General features: G+C 43.6%; 1 protein-coding gene across 9 annotated transcripts in view; it reads left to right on the top strand.

Annotated features, from left to right (window-relative positions):
- The window catches only part of LOC144690709 (trinucleotide repeat-containing gene 6A protein-like), a 248,042-nt gene that overhangs the window by 221,100 nt on the left and 7,074 nt on the right, over positions 1–19,868 (top strand). For 6 of the 9 annotated variants that reach the window (XM_078558471.1, XM_078558467.1, XM_078558472.1 and 3 more), the window contains 4 exons: positions 6,159–6,299; positions 16,005–16,112; positions 16,709–16,927; positions 19,280–19,350. In XM_078558471.1, the coding sequence (XP_078414597.1) occupies positions 6,159–6,299; positions 16,005–16,112; positions 16,709–16,927; positions 19,280–19,350 (539 nt within the window). Of the gene's footprint in view, positions 1–6,158; positions 6,300–7,415; positions 7,653–16,004; positions 16,113–16,708; positions 16,928–19,279; positions 19,351–19,868 lie in introns of those variants that run through there. The other 3 variants (XM_078558468.1, XM_078558469.1, XM_078558470.1) reach the window with 3 other exon arrangements.

The following is a 19,868-nucleotide window of genomic DNA, read 5'->3' as shown; positions in this document are numbered from 1 at the left end:
GTATGTTGCCTCCCTGGTACCTGGTAAAGGGCGTTATGGAGAATGTGCAGAATATTCTGCAGAGGAAGGTCAGTGAGTCAGAAGCTGTGGTACATTGTCATCAACAGAATAGAGATGGCAGGTATCGACGTCCTATGGTCAAACTTTCAGGAGCTATGGAGGAAGTTCAAAAGTAGGACCTCAAAGATAGTAGCAATCTCTGAATTGCTGCCAGTGAAGGTAGAATAGGGAGATGAGGAGAATCAATTGGTTTGTGGCTTGAAGAATGATACAGAAAGGAGGGATTCAAATTCTTGGGGTATTGGGACCACACCTAGAGCAGGAAGCACCTATTGAAAAGGGACAGGTTGCATCTCAACAGGATTAGGACCAGTGTCCTCGTGGAAAGATTCAGTGTCGTGAAGGTTTGAACTAAATTGGCTTAAGGAAGTTAGGAGTATTGGGTAGTACTAGAGAAGGAAGTAGTACTGTATTAGATAGGACTACAGGGAATACAAAGACAATTTAGAATGCATGTATGCAGACAAACAAAGTGTGGTGAATAAGGCTGATGAACTCCCAAGTGTAAATAGCTGTGTGAGAATATGATGCAGTGACAATCCTGGATACGTGGCTTAAAAATGGTGAGGACTGTATGCTTTATATTCATAGATACAAATTGTTGAGAAGAGATAGGGAAGGAAGAAAGGGAGGGAGGTGGAGTGGCAGTACTGATTAGGGAAGATATAGTGCTGGAAAGAGAGGGTGTCCTTGAGAGGCCAAGGACAGAATCCATTTGGTTAGAGTTGAGAAGCTGATCATGCTTTGGGATTATTCTACAGGTCTCCATAGTGAGAGAAATAGAGGAGCAAATCTGCAGAGAAATCACAGATGTGCAAGAACTGCAGGTGCAGATTCTGGGGGGACTTGAATCACCCAAATATCGATTGCGATAATGTTAGAGTAAAGAGAAAGAAGGGGGAGGAAATTCTGAAATGTGTCGAGGAGGACTTCCTGACTAGTATGTTCATTCCAACTAGGAAAGAGGCATTGCTGGATCTGGTGCTAGGGGATGAATTGGGCCAGGTGGACCAATTGTTGGTGGAGAAACACTTGGGTAAAAGTGATCATCTTATCATAGGTTTAGATCAGTGATGGAGAAGAGAAAGGAACAAAGTAGAACGTTTAAATTGGAAAAGAGCTAACTTCAATGGGATGAGAAGGGGTCTAACCAGGGAAAAATAGGACCAGAAGTTTGACATGCAAAACTAACATAACAATGGGTGATCTTTGGAGATTGAAAATATGATGAAACAAAAAAAAGAGGGTGTTTGATTCATGTTGGGTGAATTCTTCAAGCAAAATCCAGACCAAAAACAGTACAAGGGAATCACACAGTGCAGAAGAGGCCCTTCGGCCAGTCGAGTCTGCACCGACACGTGAGAAACACCTGACCTACCTACCTAATCCCATTTACCAGCACTTGGCCCATAGCCTTGAAATGTTATGACATGCCAAGAGCTCATCCAGGTTCTTTTTAAAGGATGTGAAGCAACCTGCCTCCACCACCCTCCCACGCAGTGCATTCCAGACCGCCACCACCCTCTGGGTAAAAAAGTTTTTCCTCACATCCCCCCCTAAACCTCCTGCCCCTCACCTTGAACTTGTGCCCCCTCGTAACTGACCCTTCAACTAAGGGGAACAGCTGCTCCCTATCCACCCTGTCCATGCCCCTCATAATCTTGTACACCTCAATCAGGTCGCCCCTCAGTCTTCTCTGCTCCAACGAAAACAACCCAAGTCTATCCAACCTCTCTTCATAACTTAAATGTTTCATCCCAGGCAACATCCTGGTGAACCTCCTCTGCACCCCCTCCAGTGCAAACACATCCTTCCTATAATGTGGCGACCAGAACTGCGCACAGTACTCCAGCTGTGGCCTCACTTAAGGTTCTATACAACTCCAACATGACCTCCCTACTTTTGTAATCTATGCCTTGATTGATAAAGGCAAGTGTCCCATATGCCTTTTTCACCACCCCACTAACAAGCCCCTCTGCCTTCAGAGATCTATGGACACACACACACCAAGGTCCCTTTGTTCCTCAGAACTTCCTAGTGTCATGCCATTCATTGGATACTTCCTTGTCAAATTACTCCTTCAAAAGTGTATCGCCTCTCACTTTTCAGGGTTAAATTCCATCTGCCACTTATCTGCCCATTTGACCATCCCGTCTATATCTTCCTGTAGCCCAAGACACTCAACCTCGCTGTTAACCACCTGGCCTATCTTTGTGTCATCCGCAAACTTACTGATCCAACCCCCCACGTAGTCATCTATGTCGTTTATATAAATGACGAATAATAGGGGACCCAGCACAGATCCCTGTGGTACGCCACTGGACACTGGCTTCCAGTCACTAAAGCATCCTTCTGTCATCACCCTTTGCCTCCTACATCTAAGCCAATTTTGAATCCACCTTATCAAATTATCCTGTATCCCATGTGCATTTACCTTCTTTATAAGTCTCCCATGTGGGACCTTGTCAAAGGCTTTGCTGAAATCCATATAAACTACATCAACTGCACTACCCTCATCTACACACCTGGTCCTCCTCAAAAATTCAATCAAATTTGTTAGACATGACTTCCCTCTGACAAAGCCATGCTGACTATCCCTGATCAAACCTTGCCTCTCCAAGTGGAGATAGATTCTCTCCTTCAGAATTTTCTCCAATAGTTTCCCTACCACTGACGTGAGACTCACTTGTCTGTAGTTCCCTGGCTTCTCTCTACAACCCTTCTTAAATAGCGGAACCACATTAGCTGTTCTCCAGTTCTCAGGCATCTCCCCCGTGGCCAGAGAGGAATTCAAAATTTGGGTCAGAGCCCCCGTGATCCCCTTCTTTGCCTCCCTCAGCAGTCTGGGACACAAATCATCTGGACCTGGAGATTTATCCACTTTTAAGCCTTCCAATACCTTGTCACTCCCTATATCAATTTGCTCAAGAAGCTTGCAGTCTCTCTCCCCCAGTTCCATACCTTCATTCTCATTCTCTTGGGTGAAGACGGATGTGAAGTATTCGTTCAACACTCTACTGATGTCCTCTGGCTCCATCCATAGATTGCCCCTTTGGTCCCTACTCTTTCCCTGGTTATCCTCTTCCTGTTGATATACTTATAGAATATCTTGGGATTTTCCCTACTTTTACCAGCCAGAGCTTTCCCCTCTTTGCTCTCCTAATTGCTTTCTTAAGCTCCACCCTGCACTTTCTATACTCCACTTATGCCTCCGCTGATTTGCTCCCCTTGTACCTGCTGAAAGCCTCCTTTTCCTTCTCATCGTATCCTGAATATCTCTGGTCATCCATGGTTCTCTGGGCTTGTTACTCCTTCCTATCACCCTAGAGGGAACATGTTGAGCCTGTACCCTCCCCATTTCCTTTTTGAATGCCACCTCCCCCCCCACCACTGCTCTTCTGTCGATTTCCCCACAAGTAGCTGTTCCCAGTCTACCTTGGTCAGATCCTGTCTTATTTTACTAAAACCCACTCTCCCCCAATCCAAAACATTTTTTTTGCAACTTGTCTATTTCTTGGTACAATTTAAGCTTGTTATGGACAATGTTGTGGTCGCTATCATTAAATTGGAATTGAACTGTTATCTGTGAAGGAAGAACGTGCAGAGCTATAGAGAGAAGGTGGGGGAATGGCACTAGGTGAACTGCTCATTTGGAGAGCTGTTATAGCCACAGTGGGCCGAATGGTTGCTTTCTGTGCTGAAACAATGCTATGATGTTGAGAGGAGAAGTAAAGAGGAAAATTAGACTTGCAAAGAGAAAATATGAAAATAGAAAGGCAGTTAAACATAAAAGGGAATCCAAAACTCTATCGGCATGTAAGTAATAAGTGGGTAGTAAGAGATGGGGTGGGGCCTTTTTGGGACCAAGGTGGTGATGTATGCTTAGAGGCACAGAGCAAGACTAGAATCTTAATGAGTGCTTTGTATCGGTGTTCACTAAGGAAGAGGATGCTGACAAAATATTGGTAAAAATGGAGATGGTAGAGTTAATGAATGGAGTGAAAATTAATAGATGGGTTCACTGGAAAGGCTGGCTGTGCTTTGGGTGATCAGTCACCTGGTCTGGACGGCTTGCATCTCAAGATTGCTAAGGAGGGTGGGGGTGGAGACAGCGGAAGGGCATGCCATAATCTTCTGATCTTCCCTAAATACAGGGTGGGTGTCGGAGGAATGTTCAAGAAAGGGTGTAAGGGCATTCCTAGTAACTATAGGCCAGTTAGTTAAACACCTGTAGTGGATAAGGTTTTAGAAACAATTATCAGGGGAAAAAAATTAACAGGCATTTGAAGAGTTTTGAGTTAATTAAGGAGAACCCTCATGGATTTTTAAAGCCGGTCATGTTTGGCTAATCTAATGGTATTTTTTGATGAGGCAACAGGAAAGGTGTTTGACGGGATGCAGTGGATGTTTATTTGGATTTTTTAAAGAAAAGGTTTAACATTGTCACAAAATGTCACAATGTTAACAAAATTGAGGCTCGTGGAATAGGAGGGTCAATTTCAACTTGGGTAAAAAATTGGCTTAAGGACAGAAAACAGTGAGTTGTGGTAAATGGTTGTTTTTCAGACTGGAGGACAGTAGACAGTGATGTTCCCCAAGGGTCAGTGCTAGGACACTACTTTTTAGAATACAGACTAAAAATTTCAAAATTTGCCTATGATACCAAACCCGAAGGTGTGGCAAGTAATGAGGATGTTACCTATTGATTGCAACAAGACGTAGATAAGCTAGTAGAACGGACAGACAAATGGCAGATGAAGTGTGAGGTAATGCGTTTTGGCAGAAGGGACAGGGAGAGGCAATATAGACTTAATGGCGCAGTTCTAAAGTGTGATGAGGGACAGAAACTGGGGGGGGCTGATGTCATGTGCATAGATCCTTGAAGGTGGCAAGATATATTGAAAGTGTAGTCAACAAAACTTATGGGATTTTGGGTTTCATAAATAGAGGTATTGAGTACAAAAGCAGGGAAGTTATGCTAAACCTTTATGAAGCTCTGGTTAGAGCGCAACTAGAGTATTGCACCCAGTTCTAGCCACAAAGTGGCAGTGACTTGAAACACACTGCCTACAAGGGTGGTGGAAGCAGAGATGATCAATGATTTCAAATGGAAATTAGATAGGCACTTAAGGGAAATAAAACTGCAGGGCTATGGAGATTGAGTGGGGAATGGCACTCATTAGATTGTCATGCAGAGAACCAGCATGAACTCAATGGGCCGAATGGTGGCCTCCTGTGCTGTTATGACCCTGCCTCTGTCAATTTCAGATGTAAACTGGCCAGTGGGTTTCTTGTCTGTTTTCCTTTAGTTTGACTTTCAGAATTCACAGTTGTTAACCTCTATTGTGCGAATTGCATAGTTTTCTATTGTTTTAAAGTTCCTACTTCATTTAGTTCATTGAGCCCCAGGTTTTCCCATGGCTGTCATGGGATCATAAGGGTTTCTTTCATAAGGATGTGGTGTTGGATAGAGTACAGCTGTGTTGGAGGTATTGCAATTCACTCTAAAGGAGTGGAATGATTCTTTTGGAATGACATTGTCCCAGCATCTGGTGCGATTAGCAGTGTTAGCCTGCAGCCTGTAAAGAACAGCAAAAACAATACCCGTGAAATATTTTCATGTTGCTCCTTCCATATGTTTTGCATCAATCAGGTGGGTGTTTGCTAAAATTAGGATTGTGCATCTGTGAAATGGAAATTAAAGGCCTGGATCAGTGCTCAGCAGGAAGACGGGCAGAGGGCTACGGCGAGATTGCTGGATCGTGTGGGGTTTGGATAGGAGCAAGGAGGGAGGGGGAGTTTGCAATTGAGTTCATCACACATGGACTTTGTGTAAGTCCTTGATGGATCAAATGACTTTTTCCTCCAACCATTACATTCTTGTGGTTCTTTAAAGTTAATTAAAAATAAATAAGGGGGGAGAAACAGACACAGGTTGGGCCAGCTACCATTGCACTGAGGTCTGGTTGTTGTGTTCATTCCCAGAGCCCTGTGTTCCTTTTTTTTTAGAGGGCCCCTCTTTTGGAAGTTTGTGTTTTCCCAGGATCTGTCACCCTCTGGAATACTCAAATTCACTGTTTGATTCTTCTTCCAACTAGAGTTTCGCCCTGGTGAGCCTTGGAAAGGTTATCAAAACATTGACCCTGAAACTGACCCTTACGTCACTCCTGGCAGTGTGATGACCAGTCTATCGATCTCTACTGCTCGGGATCTTGACCTCCTCAGGGACAGGAACAATGGTGAGTGGCATCCTCAATGTGTTCTTCAACAACAACTTATAATTATAAAACATCTTTAAGGTAAACTGTCCCAAAGTGCACAGAGCATTATAAAACAAAATATGACACCAAGCCACATAGAGATACCAGGTCAGGTGACCAAAATCTTGGTTTTTAGGTCTGCCTTAAAGGAGAAAAGCGAGGTCGAGAGCTAGAAAGGCATCGTGAGGGAAGTCCAGAGCTCAGGGCCTAGGCAGCTTAAGGCACGGCCACCACTGTTAGTGTAACTAAAATTGGGGGCGCTCAAGAGGCTAGAATTAGATGAGTGCAAATATCTCAGAAGATTGTGGGACTGGAGAAGATTACAGAGAGAGAGAGGGGTGAGGCCATGAAGGGATTTGAAAACTAGAATGAAAATTTTAAAATCAAAACTCTGCTTGGTCAGGAGCCAGCTTGGGTCAGTGAGCACAGGGATAATAGGTGGATGGGACTTAGTGCGAGTTAAGACACGGGTAGCAGAGATTTGGATGACTTCAAGTTTATGGAGGGTAGAATGTGGGTGATCAGCCAAGAATGCATTGGAATAATCAAGTCAAGAGATAACAAATCCATGAATGAGGGTTTCAGCAAGGACAAAGTTACAGAGGTGGAAGTAGGCAATCTTGGTGCAGAAATGTGATCAGAAGCTCATCTCGGAATCAAATATGACACCAAGGTTACTAACAGCCTGGTTTGGTCTTGGACAATTGCCAGAGAGAGGGAAGGAATCAGTAGCTGGGAATGGAGTTTAGAGCGGGCATTGAAAATAATGGCTTCAAGTCTTCCCAATATTTAATTGGAGGAAATACCCGGCCTTCAAGTACTGGATATCAGGAGAGCAGAATGAAAATTGAACATTAGTGGAGGAGTCGAGAGAAGTGATAGTGAGGTAACGCCTGTGTGAAAACTGGTGCTGTGCTTCCGGATGATATTGAGACATCATGTAGACGAAAAATAGGAGGGGACCAAGGATAGATCCTTTGGGAATAACAGAGGTAATAGTGCAAGAGTGGGAAGAAAAGCTGACAGGTCAAGAAAGATGTGGAGGGATAGTTCGCCTTTGTTGCAATTACATAGGTTGTCATTGCTGACTTTTAGAGCCCTTACAGGATTGTGGCAGGGGTGGAAACCTGATTGGAGGAATTTAAACATTTCCGGGAATGACAGGCACTGATTTGGGATGTGGCATCACGTTCAAGGACTTTGGAGAGGAAAGGAAGATTGGAGACGAGGTGGTAATTTGCAAGGACGATGAGGTCGAGGATTGGCTTTTGAGAAGGGGTTGGTGATGGCAGACATGAGGGAGAATGGGCAACACATGAAGTTCAGCTGAAGGTACATTGTAAAGCATGCATTTCTTCATTGCAAACTGAATCGTGTTCCAGAGCCTAACATAGAATAACACAGAAGGGAGGCCATTCAGTCCATCGTGTCTGTGCCAGCACTCTGCAAGAACAACCCACCTCGTTTAATTCCCCCGCCTTGTAGCTCTGCAAATCTTTTCTGTTCAGATAGATATCCAATTCCCTTTTGAAAGCCATGATTGAATTTGCCTCCACCACACACTCAGGCAGTGCCTTCCAAAGCTAACTATTCGCTGCATAAAGAAGTTGTTCCTTATGTTGCCATCGCTTCTTTTGCCAGTCACCTTAAATTGGAGTCCTCTGGTTCTCGATCCTTTCCCCAACAGTAACAGTTTCTTCCTATCTACCTGACACCTGTCACTTGCATCCTTTTTCTGCTTCATGTTACTCTGTCTTTCATCGCCTAGGCAGCTCTGGATTTGTTTACTGTTCCCCCTCGTGGGAATGTACCCTGATGGGACCTGAACTACCTCCTCTTTAAAGGCAGCCCAGTGTTCAATTACAGTCTTGCCTGCCAATTTATCTGGGCCAGATCCATTCTCACTCATTGAAATTGGCCCTCCCCAAATCAATTATTCTTAGTCTGGATACTCCTCTTTAAAGGCAGCCCAGTGTTCAATTACAGTCTTGCCTGCCAATTTATCTGGGCCAGATCCATTCTCACTCATTGAAATTGGCCCTCCCCAAATCAATTATTCTTAGTCTGGATTACTCCATGTCCTTTTCCATAGCCAACCTAAATCTTATGATACCATGATCACTGCCCCCTAAATGTTCCCCAATTGACACTTATTCCCCTGAACCAGACCCAGCAATGCCTCCTTCCTCATTGGACAGGAAACATGCAGGTGTAGGAAATTTTCCTGAACACACTCTAGGAACTTTTCCCCACCTTGCTCTTTACACAATTACAATTCAGTCTATATTAGGTTAGTTAAAGCCCCCCATTATCACAACGTTGTAATTCTTGTACCTCTCTGTAATTGCCTTGCAAATTTGTTCCTCTATATCTTTCCCACTAGTTGGTAGCTTAAAGAATACACCCAGCAGCATAATGGTACCTGTATTGATATCCTTTCTCTTCAACACTATAATGCTCTACTTTATCAATGCCACACCCCTCCTCCTTTATTCATTCCCTATCTTTCCTGCACACCTTGTATCCTGGAAGATTTAGGACCCAGTCCTACCCTCCTTTGAGCCAGGCATCCATTATCACCACAGCGTCATATTTCCACGTGCCCTTCTGCACTTGCAGATCAACAACCTTACTGACCACGTTCTGCAGGTTCACATACATGTGCAGTGACCCTAATTTGATAATGACTACATTCCCTCGTACCCTGGACCCCACCTATTACCATATTCTTTTCTGCAGTTGTACTGTCTGTCTCTCCCACCTTGGTTTTCCTCTGTAACATTATCTCCTGGTTCCCACACCCCTGCCAAGTTAGTTTAGACCCTCCCCAATAGCATTAGGAAATCGTCCCTCAAGGACATTAGTCCAAGTTCTGTTCAGGTGCAACCCATCCGACCTTCCGATGTGTAAAGGTCCATTTTCCCCAGAACTGGTCCCAGTGTCCCAGGAATTTAAAGTCCCCCCTCCAGCACCATTTCTCTAGCTACGTGTTTGTCTGCTTTATCCTCCTGTTTCTATACATACTTGCATGTGGTATTGGGAGTAATCTGGAGATTACAACCTTTGAGGTCCTGCTTGCTATTTCTTTCCTAGGCTCCTTAAACTCTGCCTGCAGGACCTCATGCCTTTTTCTACCAATGGACCGTGACCACTAGCTGTACACCCTCCCCTCTGAGTGCTCTTTGGCCTCTGTGACATCCTTGACCCTAGCACCAAGGTCAACATCCTTGATTCACATCTGCAACATGGACTGCATATGTTCAAGAAGGCAGTTCACAACCACCACTTCAAGATCAATTAGGAATGAGCAATAAATGCTGGCTTAGCCATTCTTCTGTGAAATAATTTTTAAAAAGCCACAGAAATGCTAGTTTCTTCCCCTATTGAATCTCGTCACTTTTGCTTTTCCAATCTTGCTCCTAGACCCCTATGCAGCTAAGTTAGCTGTGGTGACATGGACTTGGCTCTGGCTGCACTCCCCAGTTGAACCATCACTCTCCAGTATTCAGTGGTTGGAGAGTGAGATGCACTTGGGATTCCTGTACAATCTGCCTGGGCTTTTTGACTGCATGGTGGGCATCCATTCCTTCTCTGCCTCCATACCCTTAAGCTACAGGGTGACCACATCTATAAAGGTGCTATCCTTGAAGCTTGAAACCAGGAGCTCGAGCTGCTGCAGTTGTGACACTTACTGTGCATTTGATTATCCAGGACACAAGAAGCGTCCTAGATTTCTTACATGGGAAAGGATATGCACTTCACAGGACCGAGTTGTCCTGCTGTGCCTCTATTTAATAGACTATCAAACTTGCTACTTAAACACTCACCAGCAACTTACCAATGGCTGTTTCTCCTACGCTGATGTCACTTTATTGTATCAGAAGGTTAACTGAGCCTTAGATTATAACTTAATGAAACATTCAAACATAATTTCAACTTTATCCCCTAGATCTGATTGAGCACTGGTTTTAATTATATGATAAATTGTCAAATTGGCTGTATTTTTTAACCTAATGAATCGATCAAGTCTAACCTTAGACCAAACTAAAGATTTACCAGTATACTCACCCCAACCTGCTTTCCGATTCTCCGTTCTCTTCTGATTGTACCCTTGTTCACTGCCCTCCCAATCTCGAATTATAGCACCAGTTGTGTGCTATTCAAAGTCTTGCATTTGTAACATCGTTCATGACCTCAAGATAGCCTGAAGTGCTTTATAACCAATGAAGTAAGAGGCTCACGGTCAGTGAGGGGAGACTTCGGCTCAAGTGAGACAGAGATCGAATGAGTGCATTTGGTTCAAAGTAGGAATTTGGTGCATAGGGGGAAAGAGGGGCATTAGGTAAGGTTTACTGCAAGAAGTAAAGTGTGCTGGGGGGCGAGGGGGTGCTTTTTTCTTCTACTCTTTTTCAGCCTCCAGTATTTGATTTTCACTTTGGTGCAGCAGAAGAAGCAGGTAAACCAGTAACTGGTATTATTAGTTTTATCAGTATTGTAAGTACTGTATTGTTTTATCTGTATTGTAAAGTTTACAGGCGGATCCAAAACCTGTTGGGAAGTGTAAGATGTATTACTTATAATTAATTAATTAGCAATTGTTCATTAATTAAAACATAATGGAGATGGCAGGGCAGGTGATGTGCTGCGATTGCAGGATGTGGGGGCTTCTGGATACCACTGTGATCCAGGGCAAACACATCTGCAGTAAATGTTTGTGGCTGCAGGAACTCCGGCTCTGAGTTATTGAGCTGGAGGCTGAGCTGCAGACACTGTGGCACATCAATCACCTGGACATTTTATTCCAGGAGGCGGTCACACCCCTTAGGGTAGGGTCTTCTGATTTGATCAGTGGTCGGGGACAGGAGGGTGTGACTGCAAGTGAAGCAGGCAAGGGGAGGAGTGCAGGAGCCTCGACCTTCGCAATTGTCCAACAAGTTTGAGTTTTTTTCAGCTTGTTTGGATGAGATTGGGGGCTGCAAGGTGGATGAGCTAACTGACCATGGTACAGGGAGCCATTCAAATGGGAATGTAGGGGTGGTAGGAGTAGTATAGTCAGAGGGATTGACCCTGTTCTCTGCCGCAAAGAGCATGAGCCCAAACCTGCCCGGTGCCAAAGTTCAGGACATCTGCTTGGGACTGGAGAGGAACTTGCAGTGGGAGGGTGATGACCCAGTTGTCGTGGTCCATGTTGGTACCAACAACATAGGCAGGACCAATAAGGCAATTCTCCATAGGCACCAAATTAAGAAGCAGAACCTCAAAGGTCATAATCTCTGGATTATTACCTGAGCCACGTGCAAATTGGCATAGGACAAATCAGATTAGGGAGATGAATGCATGACCCAAAGACTGGTGTGGGAGAAGTGGATTCCGGTTTGTGGGGCACTAGCACCAGTCTACACCTGAACCGTGCTGGGACCGGTGTTCTTGTGAGCCACATAACTAGGGAAGTAGAGAGAGAGTTTTAAGCTAAGTAGTGGGGGCAAGGGATCAAATTTGGGAAGATGTAAATCAAAGTGTAGAGACATGACAAAAGAGAAAGGTGTATAAACAGGAAATGAAAAGCAGACCATGACAGGAAAGGATAGAGAGTACAAATCTAACAGTAAATCAACAGATGAGACTAGAGGTTATAAAAAGAATAAAAAGGTAAAACTAAAGGCTCTGTATCTGAATGTATGAAGCATTCGAAACAAAACAAATGAACCGAGTGCACATAAAAATAAATAAATATGATTTGATAGCCATTACAGGGACCTGGCTGAAGAGGATATGGATTGGGGCCTAAACATTAAAAGATACAGGATATTTAGGAAGGACAGGAAGCGAGGAAAAGGTGGAGGGATGAAGGGTGGTTCTGTTTGCTAATGATGGCATTAGCACAATAGAGAGGGATGACCTAAGTTCAGGAAGCCAAGATGTGGAAACTGTTTGGGTAGAGATGAGAAATGGTAAAGGCAAGAGGTCACTTATGGGAGTCGTATACAGACCCCTTAATAGTAACCACATGATAGGGTGGAGCATAAAGGAAGGAATAATAGGAGCTTGTCAGAAGGGCATGGCGATAATCATGGAAGATTTTAATCTACATATAGTCTGGAAAAGGCCAGATGGGCAAAGGTAGCTGAGATGAGGAGCCCATAGAATGTTTCTGGGATAGTTTCTTAGAACAGCATGTTCTAGAACCAACCAGTGAGCAGGCTATACTAGACCTGGTATTGTGCAGTGAGATGGGAATAATTAAACTCATAGTGAAGGCGTCCCTAGGTAGCAGCGGCCAGAATATGATTGAATTTTACATTCAGTTTGAGGGAGAGAAGAGTGGGTCCAAGACTATGTGTTTAAACTTAAATAAGGGCGATTATGAGAGCATTGAAGCAGAACTGGTTAAAATTGGGCAAATTAGGTTAAGGGATAGGTCAATAGAGATGCGGTGGCAAACATTTAAGGGGATATTTCAGAATACACAGACTAGATACATTCCAACGAGTAAGAAAAAGTCCATGGGATGGACACACCCATGGTTAACAAAAGGTTAAAGATAGTATCAAACTTAAAGAAAAATAATGTAATTGTGCAAAGACTGGTGGAAGGTCAGAAGAGTGGGCAGAATATAAGGAACAGCAAAGGATGACTAAAAGATAAATGAGAAAAAATTTGAGTACGAGAGAAAGCTAGTCAGAAATATAAAAACAGATAGTAAAAGTTTCTTTAATTAAAAAAATGTGAGTTAGCAAATTTGGTCCTATAGAAAGTGAATCTGGAGAATTGATAATGGAAAACAAGGGAATGGCAGATGAATTGAACAGGTATTTAGCTTCATTCTTCATTATAGAGGATACAAGTAACATCTCAGGTGCAGCTATAAATCAGGAAATGGAAGGGAGGGAGGAACTCAGGAAAATTACAATCACCAGAGAAGTACCGAGTAAATTGTTGGAGCTGCGGACTGACAAGTGCCTGGATCCTGATGGATTTCATCCGAGGGTCTTAAAAGAAGTGGCTAGTTTGATAGTTGATGCATTGGTTTTAATTTTCCGAAACTCCCTAGGTTTGGGGAAGGTCCCATTAGATTGGAAGCCAGCAAACTCCATTATTCAAAAAGGGAGAGAGGCAGAAAGCGGGAAACTACAGGCCAGTTAGCTTAACATCTGTCATAGGGAAAATGTTAGAATCTATTATTAAAGAAGCAATAGTAGGGCACTTGGATAAGTTCAAGGTAATCAGGCAGAGTCAACATGATTTTGTGGAAGGGAAATCCTGTTTAACCAACTTGTTGGAGTTCTCTGAGGCAGTAACATGTACTGTGGACAAATAGGAACTGATAGATGTACCGTACTTAGATTTCCAGGAGACATTTGATAAAGTGCCACATCAAAGGTTATTGCATAAAATAAAAGCTGATGGTATAGCCATAGCATGTTGGCATGGATGGAAGGATTGGCTGGCTAACAGGAAGCAGAGAATAGGCATAAATGGGCCTTTTTCAGGTTGGCAAGTTGTAATGAGTGGTGTGCCGCAGGGATCAGTGCTGGGACCTCAACTGTTTACAATTTATATAAATGACTTGGATGAAGGGATGGATGGGATGGTTCCCAAATTTGTTGATGACACGAAGAAAGGTAGGAAAGTAATTTGTGAAGAGGACATAAGGAGGCTACAAAAAGATAATGGGTTAAGTGAGTGGGCAAAGATCTGGCAAATGGAGTATAATGTGGGAAAATGCGAAAATGTCCATTTTGGCAGGAAGAATAAAAGAGAAGCATATTATCGAACTGGTGAGAGATTGCAGAGCTCTGAGATGCAGAGGGATCTGGGTGTCTTGGTGCATGAATCACAAAAGGCTATCAGGTACAGCAGGTAATTAGGAAAGCTAATAGTGTTATAATTTCTTGCGAAGGGGAGTTGAATACAAAAGGAGGGAGGTTATTCTTCAGATATACAGAACACTAGTGAGACCACATCTGTATTGGTCACATTATTTAAGGAATTTGTACATGAGTTGGAAGCAGTTTAGAGAAGGTTTACCAGAATAATACCTGGAATGGGCAGGTTGCCTTATGAGTAAAGGATGGACAGGTTAGGCTTGTATCCAATGGAGTTTAGAAGAGTAAGAGGCGACTTGATTGAAACAGATAAGATCCTGAGGGGTCTTGACAGGGTGGATGTGGAGAGGCTGTTTCCTCTTGTGGGAGAATCTAGAACTAGGGGCCACTGTTTAAAAATAAGGGGGTCGCCCATTTAAGACAGATGAGGTGAAATATTTTCTCTTAGGGTCGTGAGTCTTGAAAGCATAGAGTCTGAAAAGGCGGTGGAAGCAGAGTCTTTAAGTATTTTTAAGGCAGAAGTGGATAGATTCTTGGTAAGCAAGGGGGTGATAGGTTATCGGGGGTAGGCGGGATGCAGATTTGAGGTCACTGTCTGATCAGCCCTGATCTTATTAAATGGCAGAGCAGGCTCAAGGGGCTGAATGGTCTACTCCTGCTTCATGTTCATATGTCACTGTTTTAATGTAGGAAACGTGGCAGCCAATTTGTGCACAATAACTTTCCAAAAGTAGGATTGCATCCACATGAGGGTAGGTTGGAGCTGAAGTTTGATTGCTCATCTGAAAGATGGCACCTCCAACTTTGCAGCACTCCTTTTATTGCACTAGATTGTCAGCCTGAATTATGTCCCTAGAGTGGAACTTGAATCCACAATCTTTTTGACTCAATGGCACAAGTGTTACCTATTGAGAACGAAAACAAAAATACCTGGAAAAACTCAGCAGGTCTGACAGCATCTGCGAAGAGGGATACAGTTGACGTTTCGATTCCGTATGACCCTTCATCAGAACTAAGACATATATACACACACACACACATATATGTGTGTGTGTGTATATATTTCTAGAAGACATATAGACATATCATTTCTATATGTCTTAGTTCTGATGAAGGGTCATACGGACTCGAAACGTCAACTGTATCCCTCTCCGCTGTCGGACCTGCTGAGTTTTTCCAGGTATTTTGATTTTTGTTCTAGATTTTCAGCATCCGCAGTATTTTGCTTTTATGTTACCTATTGGGCTTTGGCTGATGCTTTACGAACCAAATTTGTGGGTATAGCTGTCTTCCTCTAGCTATCCATTGCTGAAGCTGCATTTTATGGCTGGTGAGTGTCCCATTTCATTGGGGAAATTGCCTAAAGTGAAGCCAGTGTTAAACAGATGAATGTTTAAATTGCTTCCCTTGTTCTTTGGGTCATGCAGTCTCATGGAGGTCAGGAGAAAAGGGGTTGCTGGTGGGTGGGCTGATGATCAGATCAGTAGAGAAGCAGCTCTGCCTGCACTGCACTGCATCCCATGTTGTTTGAGTGGCTGATGAGATTTGTGCAAAGAGAAGGGGGAATCGAGAAATTTTACACCCGCTTTTAAAACAAAAGCAACCAGGAATCCTGGATATGTCCCCCATGAGGAAGGAGAAATTCCTGGGTGAGAGCACTCATACTTTGGGAAACATTGTGTACTTTGTGATTAAAAAATCTCAATTTTTATGTTTTACTGCACTAACCTACCTCATTTAACAGCCAGAAGTAACAGTTTAACTCATCTATTTCTTTAAGTTTATTTCCTGGTTTAAATAATTTGTGTATGCAGCTCCCAACAAGTCATTGATGCGTCACCTTGTGTATGTTCAATAGGGTCGTCCTCATCTATGAACACCACGCTGCCTTCAACTAGTGCCTGGTCCCTTGTTGGTGCCTCCAGCTACAGTAGTTCCCTCAGCAGTACAGCACAAAGCACTCCAGGTAGGAATGAAAGCCTGCCACTAACTATGACAAAAATCCCTCTCCAGTCATGCCAGCATGCAGACTTATTTACAATACCTTTCATCTGCAGCCTGCGGGTTTGCAGATGTTTCTATAACTCAGGCATTTCTTTTTAAAGGGAGGATTTAGATAAATTTACCTTAATTTTCTCTTCATCTGATTTTCCTCATTGTGGCCTGGCTTCTGGCATGTATGTGGGTGTACACACTGTCACTAGGTCACAAGTGTTGCCTAGTAACCATCCGCCAGGAGGTGGTAAGGATCCGTCCAGGCATGATGCTTCCTTCTTCACTGCTGGAACTTGGCAACTTGGCAAGAATCATCAATCTCCCTCTTCTTGCTCGATGAATTTGGGGGACTTATCAAAGCCAGACTGCAACCTATACCTCATTGTGCAAGTTATTTGGGTGCACACATCAGGAAATTGGTAGTGAAATCTAAATTTAAAACTGAGGAATTAGCAGTAAAACTAGTAATGCTGCACGTGGTAACAACGTGGGTATATGGGTAGGTGTGTGGGTGGCAAGTGTTTGGTGATTGAATGCTGACCTTCTATTTGTGCTTCCAATTTGCAGCCAGAATCGGTGACCCCAAATCCACTTGGTCTCCTGGTCCGGTTACCAATGCTTCCCTGGCTCATGAGCTGTGGAAAGTCCCCCTACCACCCAAAAACACTACCGCTCCGTCCCGCCCGCCACCAGGGCTGACCAATCAGAAGCCTTCGTCCTCGTGGGGAAATAGCTCGCTGCGTGTGGGTGGAGGATGGGGGACTTCCGAGTCCAGATACAACCCTGGTAAGAGACAAGTGGAATATGGCCTTTTCCTGTAGTAAATGAGATAAAGGATTGGCAGCAGTTCAGAATAAACCAACCAATTGAAAGCTTTGTTACTGTGGAGACTTTATAGTATCTGCAAAGTAAGTTCCAGAAGTGTTTGTTTTAAAAACAATTGTACATTGTTTTTTCTTAATCTATTTCCATCCCACACCCCAAACCCCTTCTCTATCCCTCACTCACTTTTATTTCCTGCTCCTCCTGGAAGCTCTGAATTATGCTGGATACGATCCCACATGCTCCAGCAGCTATTGGATGCCATGTGTGAACCCAACCACTTGTATTTGTGCAACATCTCTTAACATTGTAAAACATAGAAACAGAAAATTTACAGCACTGAAGGAGCCCTTACACCCCATTGTGCCTCTGGCAACTGAAAAACAGATATCTAGCCTCACCCCATTTTCCAGCAAAAACAAAAAAATGCTGGAAAAGCTCAGCAGGTCTGACAGTGTCTGTGGAGAGAAAGACAGGCTTAACGTTTCGAGTTCGTACGACTCTCCTTCAGAGCTGTCATACAGACTCGAAACGTTAACTCTGTCTTTCTCTCCACAGATACTGTCAGACCTGCTGAGTTTTTCCAGCATTTTTTGTTTTTGTTTCAGATTTCCAGCATCCGCAGTATTTTGCCCATTTTCCAGCTCTTGGTCCATAGCCTTGCATGTTACAACACTTGAAGTGCATACTCCAAGTATTTTTTTAAATGTGACAAGGCTTCTGCTTCTACGACCCTTTGAGTTCCAGACACCCACCACCCTCTGGGTGAAAAAAAAATTCTTCTTAACTGCCCTCATCCATCTGCCAATTACCATCAACCTGCGCCCCTTGGTTATTGAACTCTGCTCAGGGAAATGGCTCCTTCCTATCCACTCAATCTAAGCTCTCTAATTTAGAGCTCAATTCAATCTCCCCTCAGCCGCTTCTGTTCCAAAGAAATTAACCCCAGCCAATCCAATCTTTCCTCAGAATTAAACTCTTCATTCCTGGCGACACCCTTGTAAATCTCTACCTTCGAGTTTGGCCACATCTTTCCTGTAATAGTGACTGGAACTGTACGCAGTTCTCTACCTGTGGCCTAAAAGCAAGATAATATGGATGCTGGAAAGCTGAAGTAAAAACAGAAAATGCTGGAAATACTCAGTAGATCTGACAGCATCTGTAGAGAAATAGTTAACATTTCAGGTTGCTGAACTTCCATCAGAACTCAGTTAACTCTTTCGCTGCAGAGATGCTACCATACTTGCTGAGTATTTCCAACATTTTCTGTTTTTATTTGTGTTTTACACAGTTCTAGCAAAACCTCCAATTTTAAGGAAGAGAGAATATGAAAGGCAAGCCAGGAGTGCATTGGAATAGTCAAGTCTTTAGGTAACACAGGCATGGTTGAGTGTTTCAGGGGATGAACTGAGACAGAGCTGGAGTTGGATGATGTTACAGAGGTGGAAATAGACAACCTTAGTGATGTTGTTAGAAGCTCATCTCGAGGTTAACTACGACGTCAAGGTTGCAAGCAGTCTGGTTCAGCCTCAGACAATTGTCAGGTCTGTGCCAGCAGGCTATTCGAGCATGGGAAGTATCACAGTTGAACCAAATCCTCTTGACCTGCTGACCAGGTAGGCGTTTTTATCATGCTTGAAGGTTCATTAAGGTAGGGGCATTCTGACTTGGTTTTCTTCCTTTCCCTTTATGGCAGTTGAAACTAGCCTCCTCCACCAACCCATTGGAGATGAGTATGGACAGTATGGGATCTATGTCCTTCCTGTTCTGAGTTGCTGAGCAGTACTGCAAATGGCGCATTTATTCACCTGAGCCACTGGGGACAGCTGCAAAGCTTGTTTCAATGCGCATGCAGAATAATGCTCAAGTGAAACCATTTTATATTTGGCGCAGATATTTTTCATCTGCAGTTAAAATTCCTTTATATTCTTCCCCCGTGTCCACTCTAATCTCTCAACAGATGGGTGTTTTGTAATCGTTGAAAAATAACTATTTTAATTTTCCTTTTCTCTGCAGTTAAGGTCTTAAATGGTTATTGCATTGAGTTGGGGCAAGGATTACAGGCAATTTAGCCGGTGTTGGGAACTCATTATTGTTCCAGCCATCAATCAGACTGCTATCCAGTGCATAGGGTCAGGGTCCCAGGGACTGCTCTGCTGCACCATTTGTTGATCTCAAACAGGATGGAGCCCTGCTAATTGGCTGCACTGAAGAGTGGGAGCCTTACGATTTAAGGCAGTAGTATGAGTGACAGGGCAGGTGATCAGTAGGTGATGTACATTTGTTAGTTACATCCTTTTGTTTGATTTACTGCAGGTCCAAGCTGGGGCGACATCAGCTCAGGGAGAATAACCAACTGGCTTGTTCTCAAGAACCTCACGCCTCAGGTAAGCGAATCCATCTTATTCAAGCTGTGATTCAGTAATCCTTATGTACAGCAGCACACCTCTCCTGTGCCCCTTCCACTGTAATTATTTGAGTATTGACTGAAAAGCTAAGCAGAGACTGTCTACTCACGATCCCAGTGATTTTTTCACTATTAAGAAAGGGAATGTGACAGCTGACCTGACTCTCACTGTAACTGGGAAGGACCAAAGTTGTTTAGGTATTGTAAACTTCGTCATTTTAATTTATAGGCAAATGAATCTGTGCAACCTTCACTCACTTTCCTCCACTGGCATTGTGTTGTGCTGGGGAACATTGGGAGCCCTCTGCTACCTTCTTCAAATGCACTCACCATGTGTGATTGCAGATGCGGAGAGTTAACAGCCCAATCTTACCTTCTCACTGGGACATTTTCCAGCTCGCTGGATAGCCAGAACCCTGGTTGATTAGATTGCTTCTCCTCTTCAGCTCATGCTGTCACAGTTAACAGAGATTGAATAGAAGCAATGTGGCTTGGTAT

The sequence above is a fragment of the Cetorhinus maximus genome, chromosome 15 (genome assembly GCF_964194155.1).
Source record: "Cetorhinus maximus chromosome 15, sCetMax3.hap1.1, whole genome shotgun sequence".
NCBI lineage: Eukaryota > Metazoa > Chordata > Chondrichthyes > Lamniformes > Cetorhinidae > Cetorhinus > Cetorhinus maximus.
This window is presented reverse-complemented; position numbering and strand designations above follow the sequence as displayed.